The 27852-nt window shown below is 43.5% G+C and overlaps 1 protein-coding gene across 1 annotated transcript in view; it reads left to right on the top strand.

Moving 5' to 3' along the window:
• Nucleotides 1-2281: 2281 nt before the first annotated feature.
• The window catches only part of LOC134965651 (nicotinamide N-methyltransferase-like), an 80319-nt gene continuing 54748 nt past the window's right edge, over nucleotides 2282-27852 (top strand). Inside the window, exons 1-2 of the mRNA XM_063941984.1 lie at nucleotides 2282-2432; nucleotides 7129-7336. Of these exons, the coding sequence (XP_063798054.1) occupies nucleotides 2282-2432; nucleotides 7129-7336 (359 nt within the window). The remainder of the gene's footprint in view (nucleotides 2433-7128; nucleotides 7337-27852) is intronic.

The following is a 27852-nucleotide window of genomic DNA, read 5'->3' as shown; positions in this document are numbered from 1 at the left end:
GGCCCACAGAACTATATCTCAAGGAAGCCTAACATCAGTTAGAGGACAAACTGTGTTACCGACATATTACCTTTAACTTTGCTGAGAATTTCTCCTCTATAATCAGATCATCAATAAGGCCAAATCAGTCAGCATTATAACAAAACCTGATAATGTATTTCACCATGTAGCCCACCCCAAGATACCCACATTTTACCTCATGCTAAAGATGTATGAATATTTCACCGGACCACCGGGTAGGATAATTGTGTCTGGCATACTGGGACTCTCCATACAGGTGAGCATCCTCGTGGATACACATTTCAAGCACCATGTAACCATCTTACCCTTTTATGCCCAGGATACCGCAGACTTTACTCAAGTGGATAAACAACCTCATACTGAACAAAGATCACATGCTAGCCAGTATAGACATCAAATCCCTCTACACCATCAGCATTCATCTACCGGGAATGGAAGCCATCAATATTTTTTAGGATAGAGAAGAGACATCGGACTTCCATAAGTTAATTCTGAATCTACTGGAATTCATATTAAACAGGAATTATTTTGTTTTCAATAAAAAAAATTTCCTCTAAGCTAGGACATTGCATGCTCACCCACTTATGCAAATCTGTTCATATGGTGGTAGGAACATATTTATGTCTTCAGTGATGCCAATGATAAATTTACCACACATATACCATTGTGGATTCATTACATCAATTACATTTTTCTGATTTGAAATGGTACAGAACAGAAATTCCATGACTTCATGATGAAGCGCAACATGAAATTCACCCATGCCATTCATTTTCTAGACTTTTTACTTAATATTTATGAAGAGGGCAATCTCTCACATATAAAGGAAGCCAACTGCAACAACAGCCTTCTTCCCTACAAAAGATATCACTTTCCACCACCAATACAAAATTTCCTGACGGGTGAGTTTGTAAGTGTATAGAGAAATTGCTCCAATGATCTCACCTTTAAAATTCAAAGCAAGGACTTGTCTAAGATATTGGTGGTCATTCCGAGTTGTTCGCTCGCAAGCTGCTTTTAGCAGCATTGCACACGCTAAGCCGCCGCCTACTGGGAGTGAATCTTAGCTTATCAAAATTGCGTATGAAAGGTTCTCAAAATTGCGAATAGAAATTTCATTGCAGTTTCAGAGTAGCTCGAGACTTACTCTTCCAGTGCGATCAGTTCAGTGCTTGTCGTTTCTGTTTGACGTCACAAACACACCCAGCGTTCGCCCAGACACTCCTCCGTTTCTCCAGCCACTCCAGCGTTTTTCCCAGAAACGGTAGCGTTTTTTCACACACTCCCATAAAACGGCCAGTTTCCGCCCAGAAACACCCACTTCCTGTCAATCACACTCCGATCTCCAGTACGAAGAAAAAACCTCATAATGCCGTGAGTAAAATACCAATCTTCATAGCAAATTTACTTGGCGCAGTCGCACTGCGAACATTGCGCATGTGCAGTTAGCGGAAAATCGCTGCGATGCGAAGAAAATTACAGAGCGAACAACTCGGAATGAGGGCCCTTATGCAAGAGGGGGTACCATAGTGATTGTTCAAAAAAGCCCAATACAAGGTTGCCAAAACAGCAAGGGACTCACTTATCTTCACTCATAAAAAAGACTGCTGAGATACAAAATTAAGGTTTATTGATAACTACTGTAACAAGTGGAAAGATTTGAAGTACTATGATTATCATCACCGTGATCTCTTATGTTTTATTTTTATTATATTATTTGAATATGCACTTACTCTTTTTTTCTTTTCTATTTCTAATTTATTTTTTCATCTTACTTCTCATTTTCCCTTTTTCTTCTTTTTGTATTCCCCACCTGCTTCCACTCTCTCTCACAATTATATCCTGGATGGCATTTATCTATTATTATTAGTATTCTACTTTCACTGTTCAAACTTTAAACATTTTTTAAACAAATGACTATGGCTTTGAATTTGAAGTCCACAATAGCATGTCCAATATCTGTATACAGTATGTGTTTTCACTAGAAATATGTTAATTAAATTGCTTAAATATTTGACAACATTTAAATATAAATTGAAAAATAATTAGTATGATGATTTATTTTGCTTTAGGAGATGATCACACTGTCACCTGCATTCCCATGACAGCTCCTGAGGCTGATACCCCATCATGTGATAACACTGATATCCTGGTTACTGATGAATATAAATAACTGGATCCTAGTGAATATAAGCAGTATTCCTGAGCCAGTAAATTAATAGATGTGAGCGTCAGACAGCCTGTGACACAGTAATACAAGATGGATTCCAGTGCCCATAAATTCTATCCTGTACACGGCTTTGATTCTAGAGAACATCTGGAAACATATTTCTCTAACAAACCAAACATGATCTTTGGAGACGATTTCAATAAATTTCCAATGGAATGGTTACACCATGTATTCAGTGAGGGTATGTATATTATACTGACAGTATGTATACTATACTGACCAACTTACCTTAGTGTGAGTGATTGCATGTACATGATTGTGTGTAAGGGAATTTAGACTGTATTCTCTAATGGGGCAGAAACTGATGTGAATGACAAATATATCCTCTGTACAGCGCTATATAAAATGCTTGGACTATATAAATAAATTGTAATAATGATACTTTATAATAGATCTAAGATTAGGTATTTCTATGCAGTTGTTATAGTGAAGAATAACTTTTTTAATTTGCTAAATGCAATGCCTATGACTCTTTCTTTGATGACGGAACATGACTGTGTACAGTACATACTGATTGCCATTGAGTGTTAGGAATATGCATTACATCATTATATCTGTCCACTGACTTGTCTATTTAACATACAGTACTGTACTGTAAAGTAGTTCTTACACTATAGTGTATTTCAATGGAGACCTCTCACATGTGTAATGGTGATTCTTGCACTATAGTATTTTATTTAACACCTCATGCATGCACAACAGTGATTTTTAAAAGCAAAATCTGGTGGATGATCACTAGTATTACACTCGCCAGTAATGCCATACGCCAAACGCCAGAGATGGATAGATGAGCGAGGCTCCATCTGTATGCAGTATATCATTAGATCTGCCCACTTACATACTGTAGTTACAGTGTTTTGAGTGAGGAATGAAGAACCCTGTGTAATCACACTGTCAGATGACAAGGACTAGAAGGGCAAATTGGGAGTATCCCTGACAACGAGTATACCCCAGGTCTTACAGTAGGGTGGGAGCTTCCCTGACAGTGATTATTCCCCCGGGTCTTACAGTAGGGTTAGAGGATCTCTGGCAGCCATGACAATCCCAGGTGTTACTCCAGGGTCACAAGATCCCCAGCTGCACAGCACCAGACCCCAGTACATTGTGTAGGATCTCCTCACCTATGTGTAGCCACCAGTCCATGTGCAAGCTACTGTAACTCACCAGCTGGTTCCCTTGTCAGATGTAATTTCTGGTGACACCATCTGGGTCCCCCCTCAAAGCTCGAAGTCAGGGCAGATGCAAAAACAGGGCCACCATGATGCTACCAGAGCAGGATGTGGGACTGTACCATCGCTAGGGAGTATGGAGTAGAATACAGTTTAAGTAAGAGAAGGAAAATCACATGAGGGTAGAGGGCCCTGCTCATGAGAGCTTACATTCTAAATGGGAGGGGAAGAAAGACAAGGGTGACACGGATGGGGTAAATAGTGAGTGTGGGAAAGAAGGACTAGGAGGAGAGTTTGCTGGGTTTGGTAAAGAAGTAAAGAAACGGGTGCAGGGTGTACAGTTTTAGCCCCCCTTAAGCTGCATGGTCCCCATAAAAGAATTAAAAACAATGCTCAAAAAGTTTCCTACCTAGTGTAGAGCTGAGATGGGAAGGGCTGGCAAAACATATGTGGGACCCAGAAGATACAGGTGTTGTGGCCAAATAGTGGAGATTTGCCCATGCACCTCTAAAAAAAAGAATTAGGAACACTATGCATATATTATGAACGGGGGCATTCATCCTTCTCAACAGTTGGCCCTGGCCTCTGCCAGTACCCTTGGACAAGCCTGTGCCCAGGTAATGAGTTTTTGAATCTGTTTTTGAAGTGCTGCAATGCAGCGGCAACACTTTGTTTCCATGCCAAGATCTGTTGTTCTTCACATACAGACTCATTTGCACACAGATATACAAGTGTTACATATCATAATACTCAGCACAGTCTCCTGGTACGGGCTAGGTGCATTGCATTGTAATAGACACTAGCAGAGGGAACTGGTAACTCACACACGCCAGGCATCAGTGATATCTAAGGGTGCATGTTTCCTAAGAGATAACATTATGGCACATTATGGACACTTCTGAGGTCTGTAAATGTCTGTGTGTATATGCAGGAAAGGTGGCTCCAGTTACTCGAAATGCTGATCAAAGAAGTACTTACATTCCTCATATATTACAGGGAAGCAGCAACAGGTGTGTTGTGAGGAAGTGGCTTACCTGTATCTAGGGATGTGTGGGTTCTCACGTTTTTTGGCTGACCAATAAGATAAATCTGGATAAATCCAAACTTTAAATAAATTTGGCAAAAAAAAAAAAGAGAGTAAATCTGAACCCGCACATCTTTACCTGTGACAGGACATTACAGAATGATATATAGTAGAGTACTTGATAACTACTTAGTCCAACTAATTGAGGAACCAACTAGGTACAATGCAATCTTAGACCTGGTATTAACAAACAATCAGGATTTGGTATCGGGTATTATAGTAGGGGAACCCATAGGAAACAGCGACCACAATATGGTCACATTCAATATCAGTTTCTACAAACAGCCCTATACTGGCTCAACTAGAACTTTAAACTTTAGCAAAGCAAATTTTGAAAAGATGAGGGTATTTTTCAGGGATATTGAATGGGAAGGTTTGTTTTTAGGAAAATATACTACGGAGAAATGGGAGGTACTAAAATTCCTGCTAGCTAAAAATACACTCAAATATATTCCTATGAGTAACAAAAAAAAGAATAAAATCATAAACCGATGTGGCTTAACAAAAAGATTAAGGAACTTATGGGCAAGAAAAGGCGAGCATTTAAAAAATACAAATCTGACGGGGAAGCAGAGTCATTTCAGCACTATAAGGAATGTAACAAAAATTGCAAAAAGGAAATAAGAGCGGCTAAAGTAGAAACTGAAAAACTAGTAGCAAAGGAAAGCAAAGCGAATCCCAAAAAATTCTTTAAATACATTAATAGCAAGAGATTAAAAAAGGAGAGTATAGGCCCTTTAAAAGACAGGTTGGGAGTCTTAAGCAATAATGATAATGACATAGCGGACACACTAAATGAGTTTTTTTCAACAGTATTCACTAGAGAGGACCCAATTCAGGGACTGACACACAATCTCAATAATGAGAATATCACACTGATAGGTACTTATTTAAGCGAGGAAGTAGTCTGTGACCGATTAAAACATTTAAATATTAATAAATCACCAGGGCCCGATGGTATTCTTTCAAGGGTTCTAATGGAGCTTCACTCTGAACTGGCAAAACCGCTATCTTTGATGATTCAGTTATATCAGGTATGGTTCCCAAAGACTGGCGTATAGCGGAAGTAGTGCCTATATTCAAAAAGGGAAGTAAAGCTGAACCAGGTAATTATAGACCAGTTAGTCTTACATCTATAGTGGGAAAAGTATTGGAAGGTATTCTAAGAGATAGTATTCAGAAGTTCCTTGAAACCAATAAGGTCATTAAAAGGAATCAACATGGGTTTATGAAGGACAGATCCTGTCAAACCAACTTACTTGGCTTTTATGAAACAGTAAGCGCAAACCTAGATCAGGGTAAAGACGTGGATGTAATCTTTTTAGACTTTGCCAAAGCATTCGATACTGTACCACACATGAGACTTATCTACAAGCTACAAGAATCAGGGCTAGGAAGCACAATATGCACTTGGGTCAAAAACTGGTTAGATAATAGGAAGCAGCGCGTTGTGGTTAATGGATCTTTTTCAACTTGGACTGAAGTGCTAAGTGGTGTGCCGCAAGGCTCAGTATTAGGACCGCTATTGTTCAATATTTTTATTAACGACCTAACAGAAGGTCTAGAGAGCATGGTGTCAATTTTTGCAGATGATACCAAATTGTGTAAGGCTATAAATACAGAGGAGGATGCCGAGTCTCTTCAGAACGACTTAGTTAAATTAGAAGCATGGGCAGCCAAATGGAGAATGCGCTTCAACACAGACAAGTGTAAGGTAATGCACTGTGGTAACAAGAACAAAAATTACACCTACCTACTAAATGGGGTAAAATTAGGGGATTCTGGAAAAGGACTTAGGTGTCCTCATAGATAGCAAGCTAAGCAGTAGTACCCAAAGTAGGACTGCAGCAAAGAAGGCTAATAAGATATTAGCATGCATAAAACGGGGTATTGATGCTAGGGACGAGAGTATTATACTCCCGTTATATAAATCACTAGTGAGGCCACACCTTGAATACTGTGTACAATTCTGGGCACCGTACTACAAAAAGGATATCCTGGAGCTTGAAAAGGTACAGAGGAGGGCGACCAAACTAATTAAGGGCATGGAGACGACGGAATACAAGGAAAGGCTTGAAAGACTAGGCATGTTTACATTGGAAAAGCGGAGACTAAGAGGGGATATGATCAATATCTACAAATATATAAGGGGACAATACACAGAGCTTGCGCGGGACCTGTTTTTGGTTAGATCAACACAGAGGACTCATGGACACTCGCTCAGGTTAGAGGAGAGGAGATTCCGCACAATACGGCATAAAGGCTTTTTCACGGTAAGGACAATACGTGTTTGGAATTCCCTGCCCGAGGGAGTTGTAATGGCGGAATCTGTCAACACCTTTAAGAATAGGTTATATAAATTCCTATTGGATAATGATATCCAGGGGTATGGGGCATAGTCATGCATTATAGTTACTATAAATAGGGATAAAATGCAATGGCTGACAGCAGCATCAGTCAGAAATTTTAGTCAAATCATCATGCATAGGACACCACAAATAGGTTGAACTCGATGGACAATTGTCTTTTTTCAACCTCAGATACTATGTTACTATGTATGTTACTGTAGATGCTTCATATTACAGTATATTACACTCTGTAATCACAGGGATATTTCCCTGCAGGTCACATTAAGGGAGACCTTTTGATTGACATCAGTCCAGGATCCTTTATTCATCATCTCTATACAGCCAGTGGATATTTTAAACAGATCCTTGTGCTGAAGGTCTCTGAGCAATGTATTATGGAGGTGAACAAATGGATTAACACACGTACCGGAGCATTTGATTGGTCTCACATAATGCCATATATTAAATGCCTAGAAGGTAACAGGTAAGAAAACATATTTTCCAAAACATCTATCAAGAGTAACCCAGTGTCAGTACTCAGTAACCTATTCCAAATGCTTTACACTGGGCCTCATTTATCCTGGGATGAAAGAAATATCTGTCATTGGGGGTAATTCAGATCTGATCGCTGCTGTGTGGTTCCACACAGCGAGCGATCAGATCATCACTGTGCAGGTGTATGCACCGCAATGTACATTGGCGTCAGGCAACAACTAAGGGGATCGTCGGTCATTGACGGATTGGTGCGAAAAATCCATTTGCTTGGGTGCTCGCAAGATGATTGACAGGAGGAAGCCATTTGTGTGTGGTAACTGACCATTTACTGAGAGTGTTCTGGAAAACGCAGGCATTCCCAATTATTTTCAGGGAGGGTGTCTGACATCGGCTCCGGCCTGATCAGCCTGATTCTATCGCACTGGAAGAGTAAGTTCTGGGCTGCGCAGAGAGTGCACACAGAATTTTAGCAGCTCGGCATATACACAGCATTGCGCACTTGCAAGGTGAAAATACACTCCACCTGTAGGCGACAACTATCTGAATGCAGGACTGCAAAAAATGCAGCACTCGATTAGATCTGAATGACCTCCATGGTCTCCTGTTACATGTATTTCAACAGACTTAGATAATATTACTAAACCCATTACTGTTGAACTCTTTCATTTGAAATAAACAACTTGTCCAAATCCCTGGGATTCAATTTAATTCATCACCTAAATCCACATGGATTCTTCTTCTCTTCTCTCCTGAAGGAGAGCAATAGGTAAAAATAAAAACCCTTTACTGAGGGACATGAAGTTGCTCTTCTGAGCCTTAAAGCACATACCCGTTGTGAGTCTGACTGCAGTATAGGAAACCATTCTGTTGGCTGTACCTTATTGACCTCTTGTGGTCAATGAATTAACATATTGTTAAATCAGATCATTAAAGTACTGGCATCTACTTTTATAGGTGGGATGCAGCCAGTGATGGGGGGCATGGTGCCATCTGCCATCTGAGCTCCTGGGCCACCTGAAGCCATGCTCTGCTTGTACATGGCCAGGTTTGGGAGGCAGGAAGAAAGTAGGCAGAGAGGATGCTCCCTGCCTGGCCGCTCTGCACTATAACATAATAAGAGTAGCTGGCCAGGCTGCTCCACCTCCCTGAGCTCCTCTCTCACTGACAGTCAGGTGTCACTACGCATGTGCATCGGGCAGCTGTGTGCCGATGCTGGAGAGCTTGCCATCATCAGACAAGAAGAGCTGAGCAGCCACAGGAGATTAGGCAAAAGTATATCAGGTAAGTTTGTTTGTGCTGCTGAGGGGTAGTTTTTGGAGGAACCAGGGAGATTGCTGTGTACTGGGTGGGGGAGAGAGAGAGTTCTGTTGGGTGGACTCTGGGTGGACCTGAGTAGGGGGTTGATGTGTGGTGGTTGTTGAAGGGGGTAGTGCATTGAAGGGAGATGCTGTGAGGTGGACATTGAAAGGGTTAGGGAGTGATGGGAGATTGACAATGTAGGGGGGTGCTGTGTTGGGTGGATGGTGAAGGGGGAGTTCTGAGATAGATGGACAGAAAAAGGGGAGAGGTATTTTGACATGGATATGAAAGGAGGGTGAGTGCCAGGTGGTGTGCATTGGAGGGGCAAGGGGGGCAGTAAGGTAGGTATTAAAGGTGCAGAGTGCTTCTGAAGGACAGTGAAGGCTCTGATGAGAGTGCTGTGAGGTGGATATTGAGGAGCCGGGGTGCTGTGGGTGGTTGTTAGAGGGTTCTGGGGAAGGGGAGTGCTGTGAAATGGATAGTAGAGGAAAGGGCAGGGCTGTGAGATGAACTTTAAAAAGGTATATGGGTGACACATGATAGGCAGTGAAGGACAAAAGTGAATGCTCTAAGGGGACAGTGAGGGTGTCTCTGAGGTGGACACTGAGAGCTGTGGTTGGAACAGTGAGACCAGTGTGTGCTGTGTGGTCAGTGAGTGAACTGTGGGGGAGGGGGTAAATGGGTGAGATATGAGATCAGTGAGTGTTGCAAGGGGCTTAATATTATATAGAAGGAACTGACTGAGACCGAGAGCTATAGAGGGGGTAATGAGAGCTGCTGTGCGATGCTTTTGCACTTCTGCTGGGGGGGTCGGTACTGACATGCGGGGTGTGATAGCCCTGTGCTGGGCATCCCTCCGCATGTCTATGGACATGATTGTAGCCCTGCAAAATTTTCAGGGCTACGATCAACTCAGAATGACCCCCTATATCTGACTGGTCGCATCCTGTGTGACCAGGTCAAATAGAGAACTTGGAGGCATGGTCGCATCTGATGTGACCATGCCAGGCAAGTGGTTAATACTTTTAGGTGAAACTAAAATAATGTGAGAATGGTGTGAAAACAGAAAACAGCCCTTTTCACATTATTTTAGTAAAAATAATGTTAATAAATGGACCTCTAAATTAGAGATGAGCGGGTTCGGTTTCTCTGAATCCGAACCCGCCAGAACTTCATGTTTTTTTTCACGGGTCCGAGCGACTCGGATCTTCCCGCCTTGCTCGGTTAACCCGAGCGCGCCCGAACGTCATCATGACGCTGTCGGATTCTCGCGAGGCTCGGATTCTATCGCGAGACTCGGATTCTATATAAGGAGCCGCGCGTCGCCGCCATTTTCACACGTGCATTGAGATTGATAGGGAGAGGACGTGGCTGGCGTCCTCTCCGTTTAGAATTAGAATAGATTAGAGAGACACTTGATTTACTAATTTTGGGGAGCATTAGGAGTACTCAGTAGTGTACAGTGCAGAGTTTTGCTGATAGTGACCAGTGACCACCACTTTTATTTATAATCCGTTCTCTGCCTGAAAAAAGCGATACACAGCACACAGTGACTCAGTCACATACCATATCTGTGTGCACTGCTCAGGCTCAGGCCAGTGTGCTGCATCATCTATATATATTATATATCTGTCTGACTGCTCAGCTCACACAGCTTATAATTGTGGGGGAGACTGGGGAGCACTACTGCAGTGCCAGTTATAGGTTATAGCAGGAGCCAGGAGTACATGATATTATATTAAAATTAAACAGTGCACACTTTTGCTGCAGGAGTGCCACTGCCAGTGTGACTAGTGACCAGTGACCTGACCACCAGTATATAATATTAGTAGTATACTATCTCTTTATCAACCAGTCTATATTAGCAGCAGACACAGTACAGTGCGGTAGTTCACGGCTGTGGCTACCTCTGTGTCGGCACTCGGCAGCCCGTCCATAATTGTATATACCAGTGACCTAACCGTGGTTTTTTTTTCTTTCTTTATACATACATACTAGTTACGAGTATACTATCTCTTTATCAACCAGTCTATATATTAGCAGCAGACACAGTACAGTGCGGTAGTTCACGGCTGTGGCTACCTCTGTGTCGGCACTCGGCAGCCCGTCCATAATTGTATATACCACCTAACCGTGGTTTTTTTTTCTTTCTTTATACATACATACTAGTTACGAGTATACTATCTCTTTATCAACCAGTCTATATATTAGCAGCAGACACAGTACAGTGCGGTAGTTCACGGCTGTGGCTACCTCTGTGTCGGCACTCGGCAGCCCGTCCATAATTGTATATACCACCTAACCGTGGTTTTTTTTTCTTTCTTTATACATACATACTAGTTACGAGTATACTATCTCTTTATCAACCAGTCTATATATTAGCAGCAGACACAGTACAGTGCGGTAGTTCACGGCTGTGGCTACCTCTGTGTCGGCACTCGGCAGCCCGTCCATAATTGTATATACCACCTAACCGTGGTTTTTTTTTCTTTCTTTATACATACATACTAGTTACGAGTATACTATCTCTTTATCAACCAGTCTATATATTAGCAGCAGACACAGTACAGTGCGGTAGTTCACGGCTGTGGCTACCTCTGTGTCGGCACTCGGCAGCCCGTCCATAATTGTATATACCACCTAACCGTGTTTTTTTTTTCTTTCTTTATACATACATACTAGTTACGAGTATACTATCTCTTTATCAACCAGTCTATATATTAGCAGCAGACACAGTACAGTGCGGTAGTTCACGGCTGTGGCTACCTCTGTGTCGGCACTCGGCAGCCCGTCCATAATTGTATATACCACCTAACCGTGTTTTTTTTTTCTTTCTTTATACATACATACTAGTTACGAGTATACTATCTCTTTATCAACCAGTCTATATATTAGCAGCAGACACAGTACAGTGCGGTAGTTCACGGCTGTGGCTACCTCTGTGTCGGCACTCGGCAGCCCGTCCATAATTGTATATACCACCTAACCGTGGTTTTTTTTTCTTTCTTTATACATACATACTAGTTACGAGTATACTATCTCTTTATCAACCAGTCTATATATTAGCAGCAGACACAGTACAGTGCGGTAGTTCACGGCTGTGGCTACCTCTGTGTCGGCACTCGGCAGCCCGTCCATAATTGTATATACCACCTAACCGTGGTTTTTTTTTCTTTCTTTATACATACATACTAGTTACGAGTATACTATCTCTTTATCAACCAGTCTATATATTAGCAGCAGACACAGTACAGTGCGGTAGTTCACGGCTGTGGCTACCTCTGTGTCGGCACTCGGCAGCCCGTCCATAATTGTATATACCACCTAACCGTGGTTTTTTTTTCTTTCTTTATACATACATACTAGTTACGAGTATACTATCTCTTTATCAACCAGTCTATATATTAGCAGCAGACACAGTACAGTGCGGTAGTTCACGGCTGTGGCTACCTCTGTGTCGGCACTCGGCAGCCCGTCCATAATTGTATATACCACCTAACCGTGGTTTTTTTTTCTTTCTTTATACATACATACTAGTTACGAGTATACTATCTCTTTATCAACCAGTCTATATATTAGCAGCAGACACAGTACAGTGCGGTAGTTCACGGCTGTGGCTACCTCTGTGTCGGCACTCGGCAGCCCGTCCATAATTGTATATACCACCTAACCGTGGTTTTTTTTTCTTTCTTTATACATACATACTAGTTACGAGTATACTATCTCTTTATCAACCAGTCTATATATTAGCAGCAGACACAGTACAGTGCGGTAGTTCACGGCTGTGGCTACCTCTGTGTCGGCACTCGGCAGCCCGTCCATAATTGTATATACCACCTAACCGTGGTTTTTTTTTCTTTCTTTATACATACATACTAGTTACGAGTATACTATCTCTTTATCAACCAGTCTATATATTAGCAGCAGACACAGTACAGTGCGGTAGTTCACGGCTGTGGCTACCTCTGTGTCGGCACTCGGCAGCCCGTCCATAATTGTATATACCACCTAACCGTGGTTTTTTTTTCTTTCTTTATACATACATACTAGTTACGAGTATACTATCTCTTTATCAACCAGTCTATATATTAGCAGCAGACACAGTACAGTGCGGTAGTTCACGGCTGTGGCTACCTCTGTGTCGGCACTCGGCAGCCCGTCCATAATTGTATATACCACCTAACCGTGGTTTTTTTTTCTTTCTTTATACATACATACTAGTTATGAGTATACTATCTCTTTATCAACCAGTCTATATATTAGCAGCAGACACAGTACAGTGCGGTAGTTCACGGCTGTGGCTACCTCTGTGTCGGCACTCGGCAGCCCGTCCATAATTGCATATACCACCTAACCGTGGTTTTTTTTCTTTCTTTATACATACATACTAGTTACGAGTATACTATCTCTTTATCAACCAGTCTATATATTAGCAGCAGACACAGTACAGTGCGGTAGTTCACGGCTGTGGCTACCTCTGTGTCGGCACTCGGCAGCCCGTCCATAATTGTATACTAGTATCCAATCCATCCATCTCCATTGTTTACCTGAGGTGCCTTTTAGTTGTGCCTATTAAAATATGGAGAACAAAAATGTTGAGGTTCCAAAATTAGGGAAAGATCAAGATCCACTTCCACCTCGTGCTGAAGCTGCTGCCACTAGTCATGGCCGAGACGATGAAATGCCAGCAACGTCGTCTGCCAAGGCCGATGCCCAATGGCATAGTACAGAGCATGTCAAAACCAAAACACCAAATATCAGTAAAAAAAGGACTCCAAAACCTAAAATAAAATTGTCGGAGGAGAAGCGTAAACTTGCCAATATGCCATTTACCACACGGAGTGGCAAGGAACGGCTGAGGCCCTGGCCTATGTTCATGGCTAGTGGTTCAGCTTCACATGAGGATGGAAGCACTCAGCCTCTCGCTAGAAAACTGAAAAGACTCAAGCTGGCAAAAGCACCGCAAAGAACTGTGCGTTCTTTGAAATCCCAAATCCACAAGGAGAGTCCAATTGTGTCGGTTGCGATGCCTGACCTTCCCAACACTGGACGTGAAGAGCATGCGCCTTCCACCATTTGCACGCCCCCTGCAAGTGCTGGAAGGAGCACCCGCAGTCCAGTTCCTGATAGTCAGATTGAAGATGTCAGTGTTGAAGTACACCAGGATGAGGAGGATATGGGTGTTGCTGGCGCTGGGGAGGAAATTGACCAGGAGGATTCTGATGGTGAGGTGGTTTGTTTAAGTCAGGCACCCGGGGAGACACCTGTTGTCCGTGGGAGGAATATGGCCGTTGACATGCCAGGTGAAAATACCAAAAAAATCAGCTCTTCGGTGTGGAGGTATTTCACCAGAAATGCGGACAACAGGTGTCAAGCCGTGTGTTCCCTTTGTCAAGCTGTAATAAGTAGGGGTAAGGACGTTAACCACCTCGGAACATCCTCCCTTATACGTCACCTGCAGCGCATTCATAATAAGTCAGTGACAAGTTCAAAAACTTTGGGTGACAGCGGAAGCAGTCCACTGACCAGTAAATCCCTTCCTCTTGTAACCAAGCTCACGCAAACCACCCCACCAACTCCCTCAGTGTCAATTTCCTCCTTCCCCAGGAATGCCAATAGTCCTGCAGGCCATGTCACTGGCAATTCTGACGAGTCCTCTCCTGCCTGGGATTCCTCCGATGCATCCTTGCGTGTAACGCCTACTGCTGCTGGCGCTGCTGTTGTTGCCGCTGGGAGTCGATGGTCATCCCAGAGGGGAAGTCGTAAGCCCACTTGTACTACTTCCAGTAAGCAATTGACTGTTCAACAGTCCTTTGCGAGGAAGATGAAATATCACAGCAGTCATCCTACTGCAAAGCGGATAACTGAGTCCTTGACAACTATGTTGGTGTTAGACGTGCGTCCAGTATCCGCCGTTAGTTCACAGGGAACTAGACAATTTATTGAGGCAGTGTGCCCCCGTTACCAAATACCATCTAGGTTCCACTTCTCTAGGCAGGCGATACCGAGAATGTACACGGACGTCAGAAAAAGACTCACCAGTGTCCTAAAAAATGCAGTTGTACCCAATGTCCACTTAACCACGGACATGTGGACAAGTGGAGCAGGGCAGGGTCAGGACTATATGACTGTGACAGCCCACTGGGTAGATGTATGGACTCCCGCCGCAAGAACAGCAGCGGCGGCACCAGTAGCAGCATCTCGCAAACGCCAACTCTTTCCTAGGCAGGCTACGCTTTGTATCACCGCTTTCCAGAATACGCACACAGCTGAAAACCTCTTACGGCAACTGAGGAAGATCATCGCGGAATGGCTTACCCCAATTGGACTCTCCTGTGGATTTGTGGCATCGGACAACGCCAGCAATATTGTGTGTGCATTAAATATGGGCAAATTCCAGCACGTCCCATGTTTTGCACATACCTTGAATTTGGTGGTGCAGAATTTTTTAAAAAACGACAGGGGCGTGCAAGAGATGCTGTCGGTGGCCAGAAAAATTGCGGGACACTTTCGGCGTACAGGCACCACGTACAGAAGACTGGAGCACCACCAAAAACTACTGAACCTGCCCTGCCATCATCTGAAGCAAGAAGTGGTAACGAGGTGGAATTCAACCCTCTATATGCTTCAGAGGTTGGAGGAGCAGCAAAAGGCCATTCAAGCCTATACAATTGAGCACGATATAGGAGGTGGAATGCACCTGTCTCAAGTGCAGTGGAGAATGATTTCAACGTTGTGCAAGGTTCTGATGCCCTTTGAACTTGCCACACGTGAATTCAGTTCAGACACTGCCAGCCTGAGTCAGGTCATTCCCCTCATCAGGCTTTTGCAGAAGAAGCTGGAGGCATTGAAGAAGGAGCTAAAAGGGAGCGATTCCGCTAGGCATGTGGGACTTGTGGATGCAGCCCTTAATTCGCTTAACAAGGATTCACGGGTGGTCAATCTGTTGAAATCAGAGCACTACATTTTGGCCACCGTGCTCGATCCTAGATTTAAAGCCTACCTTGGATCTCTCTTTCCGGCAGACACAGGTCTGCTGGGGTTGAAAGACCTGCTGGTGACAAAATTGTCAAGTCAAGCGGAACGCGACCTGTCAACATCTCCTCCTTCACATTCTCCCGCAACTGGGGGTGCGAGGAAAAGGCTCAGAATTCCGAGCCCACCCGCTGGCGGTGATGCAGGGCAGTCTGGAGCGACTGCTGATGCTGACATCTGGTCCGGACTGAAGGACCTGACAACGATTACGGACATGTCGTCTACTGTCACTGCATATGATTCTCTCAACATTGATAGAATGGTGGAGGATTATATGAGTGACCGCATCCAAGTAGGCACGTCACACAGTCCGTACTTATACTGGCAGGAAAAAGAGGCAATTTGGAGGCCCTTGCACAAACTGGCTTTATTCTACCTAAGTTGCCCTCCCACAAGTGTGTACTCCGAAAGAGTGTTTAGTGCCGCCGCTCACCTTGTCAGCAATCGGCGTACGAGGTTACATCCAGAAAATGTGGAGAAGATGATGTTCATTAAAATGAATTATAATCAATTCCTCCGCGGAGACATTGACCAGCAGCAATTGCCTCCACAAAGTACACAGGGAGCTGAGATGGTGGATTCCAGTGGGGACGAATTGATAATCTGTGAGGAGGGGGATGTACACGGTGATATATCGGAGGGTGAAGATGAGGTGGACATCTTGCCTCTGTAGAGCCAGTTTGTGCAAGGAGAGATTAATTGCTTCTTTTTTGGGGGGGGTCCAAACCAACCCATCATATCAGTCACAGTCGTGTGGCAGACCCTGTCACTGAAATGATGGGTTGGTTAAAGTGTGCATGTCCTGTTTTGTTTATACAACATAAGGGTGGGTGGGAGGGCCCAAGGACAATTCCATCTTGCACCTCTTTTTTCTTTTCTTTTTCTTTGCATCATGTGCTGATTGGGGAGGGTTTTTTGGAAGGGACATCCTGCGTGACACTGCAGTGCCACTCCTAGATGGGCCCGGTGTTTGTGTCGGCCACTAGGGTCGCTAATCTTACTCACACAGTCAGCTACCTCATTGCGCCTCTTTTTTTCTTTGCGTCATGTGCTGTTTGGGGAGGGTTTTTTGGAAGGGCCATCCTGCGTGACACTGCAGTGCCACTCCTAGATGGGCCCGGTGTTTGTGTCGGCCACTAGGGTCGCTAATCTTACTCACACAGTCAGCTACCTCATTGCGCCTCTTTTTTTCTTTGCGTCATGTGCTGTTTGGGGAGGGTTTTTTGGAAGGGACATCCTGCGTGACACTGCAGTGCCACTCCTAGATGGGCCCGGTGTTTGTGTCGGCCACTAGGGTCGCTAATCTTACTCACACAGTCAGCTACCTCATTGCGCCTCTTTTTTTCTTTGCGTCATGTGCTGTTTGGGGAGGGTTTTTTGGAAGGGACATCCTGCGTGACACTGCAGTGCCACTCCTAGATGTGCCCGGTGTTTGTGTCGGCCACTAGGGTCGCTAATCTTACTCACACAGCTACCTCATTGCGCCTCTTTTTTTCTTTGCGTCATGTGCTGTTTGGGGAGGGTTTTTTGGAAGGGCCATCCTGCGTGACACTGCAGTGCCACTCCTAGATGGGCCCGGTGTTTGTGTCGGCCACTAGGGTCGCTAATCTTACTCACACAGCTACCTCATCGCGCCTCTTTTTTTCTTTGCGTCATGTGCTGTTTGGGGAGGGTTTTTTGGAAGGGACATCCTGCGTGACACTGCAGTGCCACTCCTAGATGGGCCCGGTGTTTGTGTCGGCCACTAGGGTCGCTTATCTTACTCACACAGCGACCTCGGTGCAAATTTTAGGACTAAAAATAATATTGTGAGGTGTGAGGTATTCAGAATAGACTGAAAATGAGTGTAAATTATGGTTTTTGAGGTTAATAATACTTTGGGATCAAAATGACCCCCAAATTCTATGATTTAAGCTGTTTTTTAGTGTTTTTGGAAAAAAACACCCGAATCCAAAACACACCCGAATCCGACAAAAAAAATTCGGTGAGGTTTTGCCAAAACGCGTTCGAACCCAAAACACGGCCGCGGAACCGAACCCAAAACCAAAACACAAAACCCGAAAAATTTCAGGCGCTCATCTCTACTCTAAATGAGGCAGCTATGGAGCGGACAGTCAAGAAAATATGTTGCACCCCACCAAAAGATCACTTTCCCTTTTCATATTCACTGTTGAATGCCTTATTTGTACTCAAATATTTGTCTTATGTGTTATTGTGGTATATTTATTTATTAATATCTACAAATGCAAAGAGTGCCCCTCGTTCATTGGTGACAGTGGACAGGAGTGTGCAGTGCTGAAAGTAGGGTGGTACGGTGTACCATTAAGAAATGTGGTTGTAGTATTCAGCACCACCAGCCCACAGCTGGGGCATAATTTATAAGGGCATTTTTATGTGTGGGAAATAAAATGGTGTCAGTGGCATAACTGTGTGTGGCATAATATGTAATGGGTGTCACGGTGTTTGGCATAATGTGTAATGGGCATTATGGTTTGTGGCATAATGTGTAATGGGAATTACTGTGTGTGGCATAATGTATAATGGGCATTATGGTGTGTAGCATAATGTATAGTAAGCATTACAGTGTGTGGCATAATGAGTAATAGGCATAACAGTGTTTGGCATAATGTGTAAGCAGTGGTGCAAGTAGAAAAAATGTCTTACGGGTACTGTGTGCGCGCGCCTTCGGCGCGCGTGCAAAAAAATGGGTGTGGCCAAATGCCACATGGGGCGTGGCCAATGAAAATGGGGGCGTGATACACATATGGGGGAGGGGCAGATACACGTATGACCCCAATAGTGCCAGATACACGTTGCCCCACAGTGCCAGATATACATTGCCCCACAGTGCCAGATACACATTGACTAACAGTGCCAGATACACATTGCCCCACAGTGCCAGATACAGAAATGCCCCCAGAGTGCCAGATATACATTGCCTCGCAGTGTCAGATACACGTTGCCCCACAGTGCCAGATATACATTGCCCCACAGTGCCAGATACACGTTGCCCCACAGTGCCAGATATACATTGCCCCACAGTGCCAGATACACATTGACTAACAGTGCCAGATACACATTGCCCCACAGTGCCAGATACAGAAATGCCCCCAGAGTGCCAGATATACATTGCCTCGCAGTGTCAGATACACGTTGCCCCACAGTGCCAGATATACATTGCCCCACAGTGCCAGATACACATTGCCCCACAGTGCCAGATACACAAATGCTCCCACTGTGTCAGATATACATTGCCCCCCGTGCCAGATACAGAAATGCCCCTACAGTGCCAGATATGCCCCCAATGCCAGATATCCCCCAGTGCCAGGTATACATGCCCCCCCAGTGCCAGATATCCCCCAGTGCCAGGTATACATGCCCTCCTGTGCCAGATATCCCCCAGTGCCAGGTATACATGCCCCCCTGTGCCAGATATCCCCCAGTGCCAGGTATATATGCCCCCCAGTGCCAGATATCCCCCAGTGCCAGGTATATATGCCCCCAGTGCCAGATATCCCCCAGTGCCAGATAGAAATGCGCCCCCAGTGCCAGATATCCCCCAGTGCCAGATAGAAATGCCCCCCCCAGTGCCAGATATCCCCCAGTGCCAGGTATACATGCCCCCCAGTGCCAGATATCCCCCAGTGCCAGGTATACATGCCCCCCTGTGCCAGATATCCCCCAGTGCCAGGTATACATGCCCCCCCAGTGCCAGATATCCCCCAGTGCCAGGTATACATGCCCCCCTGTGCCAGATATCCCCCAGTGCCAGGTATACATGCCCCCTTGTGCCAGATATCCCCCAGTGCCAGGTATATATGCCCCCCAATGACAGATATCCCCCAGTGCCAGGTATATATGCCCCCCAGTGCCAGATATCCCCCAGTGCCAGATAGAAATGCCCCCCCAGTGCCAGATATCCCCCAGTGCCAGATAGAAATGCCCCCGCAGTGCCAGATATCCCCCAGTGCCAGGTATAACATGCCCCCCCTCAACCCCCTCTCCCCCTCCCCCCCTTCCCTGCTCACCGCTGCCGCTGGCCGCTGCCGTCCTGTGTGAGGGAAGGAGAGCGCAGCCTGTGCCTCTCCTTCCCCTCAGTCTCCGGCGGGTGTCTCACAGTTTAATTCAGCGCCGATCCGTGAGCCAATCAGAGCTCGCACCGCGAGCTCTGATTGGCTCACGGATCGGCGCTGAATTAAACTATGACACCCGCCGGAGACTGAGGGGAAGGAGAGGCACAGGCTGCGCTCTCCTTCCCTCACATCAGCGGCGGTGCGAGGAGCGGCGGCCCGTCGGTGTGGGTACGGCGTACCACGGCTAAATTCTTACGGGTACGCCGTACCCACCCGTATCCGCCCACTTGCACCACTGTGTGTAAGAGGCATTACAATGTGTGGCATAATGTGGCCATGCCCTATTGTCCTGTAGCCACTCCCCTAGTTTTGCATAAGCCCACCTCATAATGACACATGACCACACCCATTTTTACTATCCGCAACACTAAGAAAAAAATTCTGCTTGCAGCAGAAGGAGTGTGACCCATGTTATATGCACTGTACATTAGTGGCAGGTGCCGGCACATGATTGAAACTGGTAGACTATCCAAACACGCCAGATGCACAGGAACTCACGGCACTCTAAAAAAAGTCAGTTAGGGGAACTACGCACTTACCACTGGAATGGGGAAGGCAGTGGAGGTGTGTGCTGTGCCATCAACCCCCTGGCTGGACAAGGTGTGCAGTTTTGGTAACACCTGGTGTATGAGACTAAGAGCGGCTGGACTTGAATACCCAGTGGCAGTGAAGCGGGGCTTCCCTGATTGATGGCAGCAGTTAGAAGCAGCCCTGGTGATCGGCCAGTGGGGAGGAGAGGAGGCACGGCTTTCTGGCAGTAGTCACACTAGGAGGCAGTGAAAAGGTGGCACCATCTTTGCTTAAGCCATCCCGGAGGAGTGGCCCACCAGAGATTGACAGCAGAGGGAGAAGGAAGCCTAAGGGACATCCCATCTCTGTACAGCCAAGGCAGACTGTTAGACAGGGCTGGGAGCTCAATATAAGGGCATTGCTGTCTACAGGAGAGTAGTACAATAAACACCACACATCACACCTGCACAGCTTAGTGGAGGAGAGAGACAGTGATCTATCACCTACTAAGTTATAAAGATATCTTAGGGGGTCATTCTGTCCTGAATACTCGATGCAGTTCTTCACAGCGCAGCAATCAGGTCAGAACTGTGCATGCACCGCCACTGCAGTGCTCCGGTGCATGTCTGACAGCCAATGCCTGTTGTTGCCTATCGATCGCCTCTACATGATTGACAGGCAGAGGTGGTCACTGGGTGGGAGGAGCCAGCACAGTGGCAGTTGGCCATGGTTTTGTGGGTGTGGTCTGGCCAAAGCATGTGTGGCCGAACCATGCAGGGGGCTGGTCGCAGCGGTTGCATGATATCACACACAGCCACTGCAAGTCGGGCAGTGACGAGCAGCTCCTGGACAGCCACAGCAGCTCACTGCCTGGGAGTTACTCTACAAGTACAAAAGCATTGCCACTGTGCAAGCTTTTGTAGTTGTGCTGGGGGGGGGGCTGACATGCGGGGCGGACTAGCCCTGTGCTGGGAGTCCCCTCACATGTCAGGGAAGATGATCGTAGCTGTGCTAAATTTAGCACAGCTACGATCAGGTCAAAATGACTGCCTTAGTCAGCACTAATACTATTGCAGACAATATTCTCAGCTAATAACTAGGCTGTAGTAAAGTGATACACTATTTCCAGTTCATAATAACAGCACAGAGACAGTAACGGCAGTAAGATTACAGAAGAAGTAATTAACACACTACAGGCTATAATAGATTTATTGTCTGCAAATTCTCAAACTATTTCCTCAGCAGCCAGCACTAACAGATGTGATTCTCATCTGTCATTTACCCCCAGCTTCTTCTTCCATCTGATTATTTACCTCAAGAGTCAGTCAGGAATATAAAGTTGCTGATAATAGGCACTGAACTCTTAATAAACCATTCATCTTCAAATACTCCTGTGAGGAGGAGCACTTACTGGTGTTAGTCAGGAGACCGCTACTTTACTGTTCCCTTTTCTACTCTCTCAGTGAACAGGCAGAGATAGAGCAGGGTTATATTGATACATCTGCTATTATTGCTAGAACACATTAACCCCTTCAATCCTTGTGGATTTATACAAGAAGAGAGATAGGAGAATCCTAATTAGTGTTGTTTAACCCTCTTTAGCCTTGTAATCAGCAACTGTTTCAGAGGAAAACAAGACTCATTTAATAGAGACATAACCTCCAAAGGATTCTTCACATGTGCACTAACAAGGGAGAAGGGGTACCCCGATGGACTTTGATATTGGTATTGTACTGTGAACTTGATGAATTATCACATAGTTTGCTAAATCAGTGTTAATTGTTGGGGGGACTAAAGCAAGCATTGTATGATAAATACTTTTGAGGGTATGGTATTGTGTTAATCTAAAAGATACTGCACTAACCCTTTATGCCTGAGATACTCTAGTGGAACCAGGTAAAAGAAGACACAATGACAAAGAGTTCCGGAACAATAAAACTCATTCATTGTTTTTGGGTGTGCAAACTTTACTGCATTGTTGTAATTCTGTTTAAATGACATATTGCTATTGCAAGTACTTTATGTTGTGTAGTCATTGGTAGAGGACGTCAGTTAATAAATACACTGTGTAGCAAAGTCTTCCAAGAAGTCCTTATTGTGGAAACTATCCTTGCCCCTCTGGGAGTCTAAATGAGAACTGTAGAGTCAAGAAGAGTCAAGGTACTTCTATAGAGACTGCGTAGTTACCTGCAACTTATAAAATCATACTTACCTTCCAACAGCTACATCTAGTACCTACCTGAGTGTGACAGCTCAAATTTGGCATCACGAGGAACAGGATCAAGGACCTAGTGTTAAGAACATTTAATATCAGACAACATGTTACAGAACCAGCAGCCGGCAGGAGATGCATCTAACCTTAGTTCTACCTCTGGGAATTCAGCAAACAATTAAAGACAAGACACTCCCGTGATGTCTCAAATGCACCCTATAACACTACTCTATTACTTCGGGGCCCCATGGCTTCCAACCTACACAGGATATGAAGACAATGAAGAAATACCATGGCTTCCAACCTACACAGGATATGATCTAGGTTCCGACGGCAACTCTCTGAAAAAGTTCCAGAACAAGATGAAAAGTATATTTCTTCTCTACCCCTTAACGGATGGTCAGCAAGTGGAAATTCTAATTGGACAACTAAAGGGATCTACATTACGAGAAGTTACTTCATGGCCACATGAAGAATGACAGAATATCAATCAAATTTTGCATAGATTTGCAGAAACATTTGATATTGGTACCATTTCTGATCTAAAAATGAAATTCCATGTGAAGAAACAGCCAGGAGAATCTCTACGTGGCTATTTTATAGGCCTACAAGGGAAATTACGGAAGATACAAGCAGTGGACAACACCAAAATAAGAAATTTTGACAAAACCTTGATTAACAAAGTCATAGAATTTGCGGATAGTGAAAATGTTAAAACTCAGTTCCGTTTGTTAAGACTAGGGTTGAGCTGGTTCGGATCTCTGAGATACAAACCTCCCCAGACTTCAGGATCCAAGCCCAGCTCTGAGTCCGGCTCGGGACTTTCCGTCAGACTCAGATCCCAGAATAAGGCAAAATATCATCATCCTGCTGTCAGATTCCTGTCGGTTTTGAATTCCATATAAGGAGCCACGTGTCTCTGCTGTTTTCACTCCAGACTTGGAGAGTGAGGGAGATAGACCTCTCATATAATAGGAAAGGGAAGACAAAAGAAATCCTTTTTGGGAGCACTCTTATTGTTGATTATAATTAATCTAAACAGGTTGATAATGTGATAATGAGTAATCTAAAACTTAGCATTTATTCTGTTCCTATTAAAATATCGACCAATGCGGTCCAATATAGCTTTTATCTTTATCTTAATTTATAGAATAAAGAGTGGAATAGAAAGGTGAAGTATGAAATATAGTGAGAGTGAGCAGCATAGAGTCGCTCCACCAGTGTTATTCTAAATGAAAATTAAGTGATCATCTTGGTGATATCCACAGTGCCTGGTCTTCCTATGTGGTCTCCCTTCAAAGTACTAGCCAGGTCAAGTACTATCAGCTTCCGAGATGGAAGATCGGGCTACTTTCAGGATAGTACGACCTTGAATAGTAAAGATGATAAATGAAGGAAGAAAGAACCCACTTCTGCTGTCTTTACTCTGCCTGATACTCGTTACTGGATCAATTGGCCCCAGGCTTTTCCAGATGAGAGAGTGTTGGAAAAGAGAACCATCACCTGTCTCATAGAGGCCTGAATGATCACTTTTCTTAGAAATGAGACAGAGCATAGGAAAGAAAAAAGAAGGAACCACTTCTGCTTTCTGTTGTAACAGCAAAATGTACGCTGAGAAGGGCGAATGTCCTTGTCAACACTGCTGTTAGCCAGATGAGAGAGTGATGAAAGGAAAGGTTCAGTTCGAAACAGATTGTGGGAGGAGTCGATATTGAATAATTAATAATTCAGTTGAAATAAATTCATTCAGAAACCATCCCAAAAATGGCTAATCACCTTTTGATTGGCCTAAAAGGACTGCCCAAAGATAAACAATAATTATACTAGTGATTGGACAATTAAAGCAAGATCCACTAGAATGAGCATTTGGCCATTGTTATATATCATGAATGTAAAATATAGATCAATCTATGTATAATATTGGTTCCAATCAGATAGTTATTCTTAATTATTGTTGTAAATCATGAACATTAATCACTCTATATATCGTGCGGGTTCCAATAGAAGAAAGACACTGGACTCTAACAACAACATATATAATATAGTAAAATTACTAATCAGATCTGCAAAGCACAAAAAGGCTTATAAAGCCAAGAAATTCAATTATCCTTCATTTGATAACATAGTATAAAAGTGGCTATATCATCATACATTGTTAAGCTAATTAATCTATTTGAAGGTTTATTTATCCTCAGCTACAGGTTCAAATCCATAGATTTCAGACAAGTTCATCTATGGAAATACACAATCATAAATTGATGCTTTCTGCAGAGGAAAAATGGCACAATGCTGAAGAAGAACTAAGTAGTTCAAACATTTCTATGCTAAATATAGTGGTTTGGAATATCATTATCCCCTGCTAACATGATTGAAAAGAAACAAAATCTGACACAGTTGAAAAGAGCAAAATCTGACACATTCGTTTGTCTGATATAAATTAATACTTTCTACAAAGGAGACATTTGCAACATTAGAGAAACATGAGACACTGCTGCTTCACACATAAAAAAACAGCAGTATTTATCCACAGGACATTCATTTATCAAAGTCAGCAGCATTAATCCACAGGACATTTATTAGTTAATATGGAAAGACATGGACTTTTACTTTCTGCAGAGTGCAATATGTAAGAGCATGAAAGTGATGTTTCTTCACTTTCACAGTCGGCAGTATTAATCCACACAAACAGTGAATTAGGCCATCATTAAATCGCACAATGCTGCAGGGGCTGATTTATCAGACATTATTAAGTTAGATGGTAAATTCAAGACCTCAGTGTTTTCTGCTGACGTTGTTACAAAAATGGGTCTCAAGAAAATGTAGAACATTCATTTGCTGAGATAGAAAGTGCTTTATGCAGAAAAGAATACTATAGCATATATATCACTCACATATAGAGTGCACCTCATTAGTAATTTTGTGCAGGGACAAAAGGCGGATTAAGTGTATATATTTTAATTAATACACTATTCCTACAAAGAAGGGTATATGTAGCGAATCCCAATTATCGCGCGCCGTCCCACTGAGGTGCTGCGGCCGCCCGAACGACAAAGGGGGCGTGGCCGCAAGACGTCCTTAGATGACGTCAGTCCCGACGTACGTTTCACCGCTGGGCTTGTTCACGGCGCGCGATAGAAGTGAGCGGGGAGCTGAGAGTCAGCCAGGGCAGTGGAGGACACTGATACACGCCGGCATCCGAAGCAGTATGGAGCGGCGTTTGGTAACTTACACTCTCTCACTCTATACCTAATGTAGCTACCCACGGCGGCATTTACCCTGCTCTGCTCTCTTCTTTCCTATCTATATAGCGCACCCTTAAAACTTTAAGGATAATTGGGATTCGCTACATATACCCTTCTTTGTAGGAATAGTGTATTAATTAAAATATATACACTTAATCCGCCTTTTGTCCCTGCACAAAATTACTAATGAAGTGCACTCTATATGTGAGTGATATATATGCTATAGTATTCTTTTCTGCATAAAGCACTTTCTATCTCAGCAAATGAATGTTCTACATTTTCTTGAGACCCATTTTTGTAACAACGTCAGCAGAAAACACTGAGGTCTTGAATTTACCATCTAACTTAATAATGTCTGATAAATCAGCCCCTGCAGCATTGTGCGATTTAATGATGGCCTAATTCACTGTTTGTGTGGATTAATACTGCCGACTGTGAAAGTGAAGAAACATCACTTTCATGCTCTTACATATTGCACTCTGCAGAAAGTAAAAGTCCATGTCTTTCCATATTAACTAATAAATGTCCTGTGGATTAATGCTGCTGACTTTGATAAATGAATGTCCTGTGGATAAATACTGCTGTTTTTTATGTGTGAAGCAACAGTGTCTCATGTTTCTCTAATGTTGCAAATGTCTCCTTTGTAGAAAGTATTAATTTATATCTGACAAACGAATGTGTCAGATTTTGCTCTTTTCAACTGTGTCAGATTTTGTTTCTTTTCAATCATGTTAGCAGGGGATAATGATATTCCAAACCACTATATTTAGCATAGAAATGTTTGAACTACTTAGTTCTTCTTCAGCATTGTGCCATTTTTCCTCTGCAGAAAGCATCAATTTATGATTGTGTATTTCCATAGATGAACTTGTCTGAAATCTATGGATTTGAACCTGTAGCTGAGGATAAATAAACCTTCAAATAGATTAATTAGCTTAACAATGTATGATGATATAGCCACTTTTATACTATGTTATCAAATGAAGGATAATTGAATTTCTTGGCTTTATAAGCCTTTTTGTGCTTTGCAGATCTGATTAGTAATTTTACTATATTATATGTTGTTGTTAGAGTCCAGTGTCTTTCTTCTATTGGAACCCGCACGATATATAGAGTGATTAATGTTCATGATTTACAACAATAATTAAGAATAACTATCTGATTGGAACCAATATTATACATAGATTGATCTATATTTTACATTCATGATATATAACAATGGCCAAATGCTCATTCTAGTGGATCTTGCTTTAATTGTCCAATCACTAGTATAATTATTGTTTATCTTTGGGCAGTCCTTTTAGGCCAATCAAAAGGTGATTAGCCATTTTTGGGATGGTTTCTGAATGAATTTATTTCAACTGAATTATTAATTATTCAATATCGACTCCTCCCACAATCTGTTTCGAGCTGAACCTTTCCTTTCATCACTCTCTCATCTGGCTAACAGCAGTGTTGACAAGGACATTCGCCCTTCTCAGCGTACATTTTGCTGTTACAACAGAAAGCAGAAGTGGTTCCTTCTTTTTTCTTTCCTATGCTCTGTCTCATTTCTAAGAAAAGTGATCATTCAGGCCTCTATGAGACAGGTGATGGTTCTCTTTTCCAACACTCTCTCATCTGGAAAAGCCTGGGGCCAATTGATCCAGTAACGAGTATCAGGCAGAGTACAGACAGCAGAAGTGGGTTCTTTCTTCCTTCATTTATCATCTTTACTATTCAAGGTCGTACTATCCTGAAAGTAGCCCGATCTTCCATCTCGGAAGCTGATAGGATAGACCTGGCTAGTACTTTGAAGGGAGACCACATAGGAAGACCAGGCACTGTGGATATCACCAAGATGATCACTTAATTTTCATTTAGAATAACACTGGTGGAGCGACTCTATGCTGCTCACTCTCACTATATTTCATACTTCACCTTTCTATTCCACTCTTTATTCTATAAATTAAGATAAAGATAAAAGCTATATTGGACCGCATTGGTCGATATTTTAATAGGAACAGAATAAATGCTAAGTTTTAGATTACTCATTATCACATTATCAACCTGTTTAGATTAATTATAATCAACA

The sequence above is a fragment of the Pseudophryne corroboree genome, chromosome 10, assembly GCF_028390025.1.
Source record: "Pseudophryne corroboree isolate aPseCor3 chromosome 10, aPseCor3.hap2, whole genome shotgun sequence".
Lineage (NCBI taxonomy): Eukaryota > Metazoa > Chordata > Amphibia > Anura > Myobatrachidae > Pseudophryne > Pseudophryne corroboree.
The sequence above is the reverse complement of the archived record's forward strand: the minus strand, read 5'-3'. Positions and strand labels throughout refer to the sequence as shown.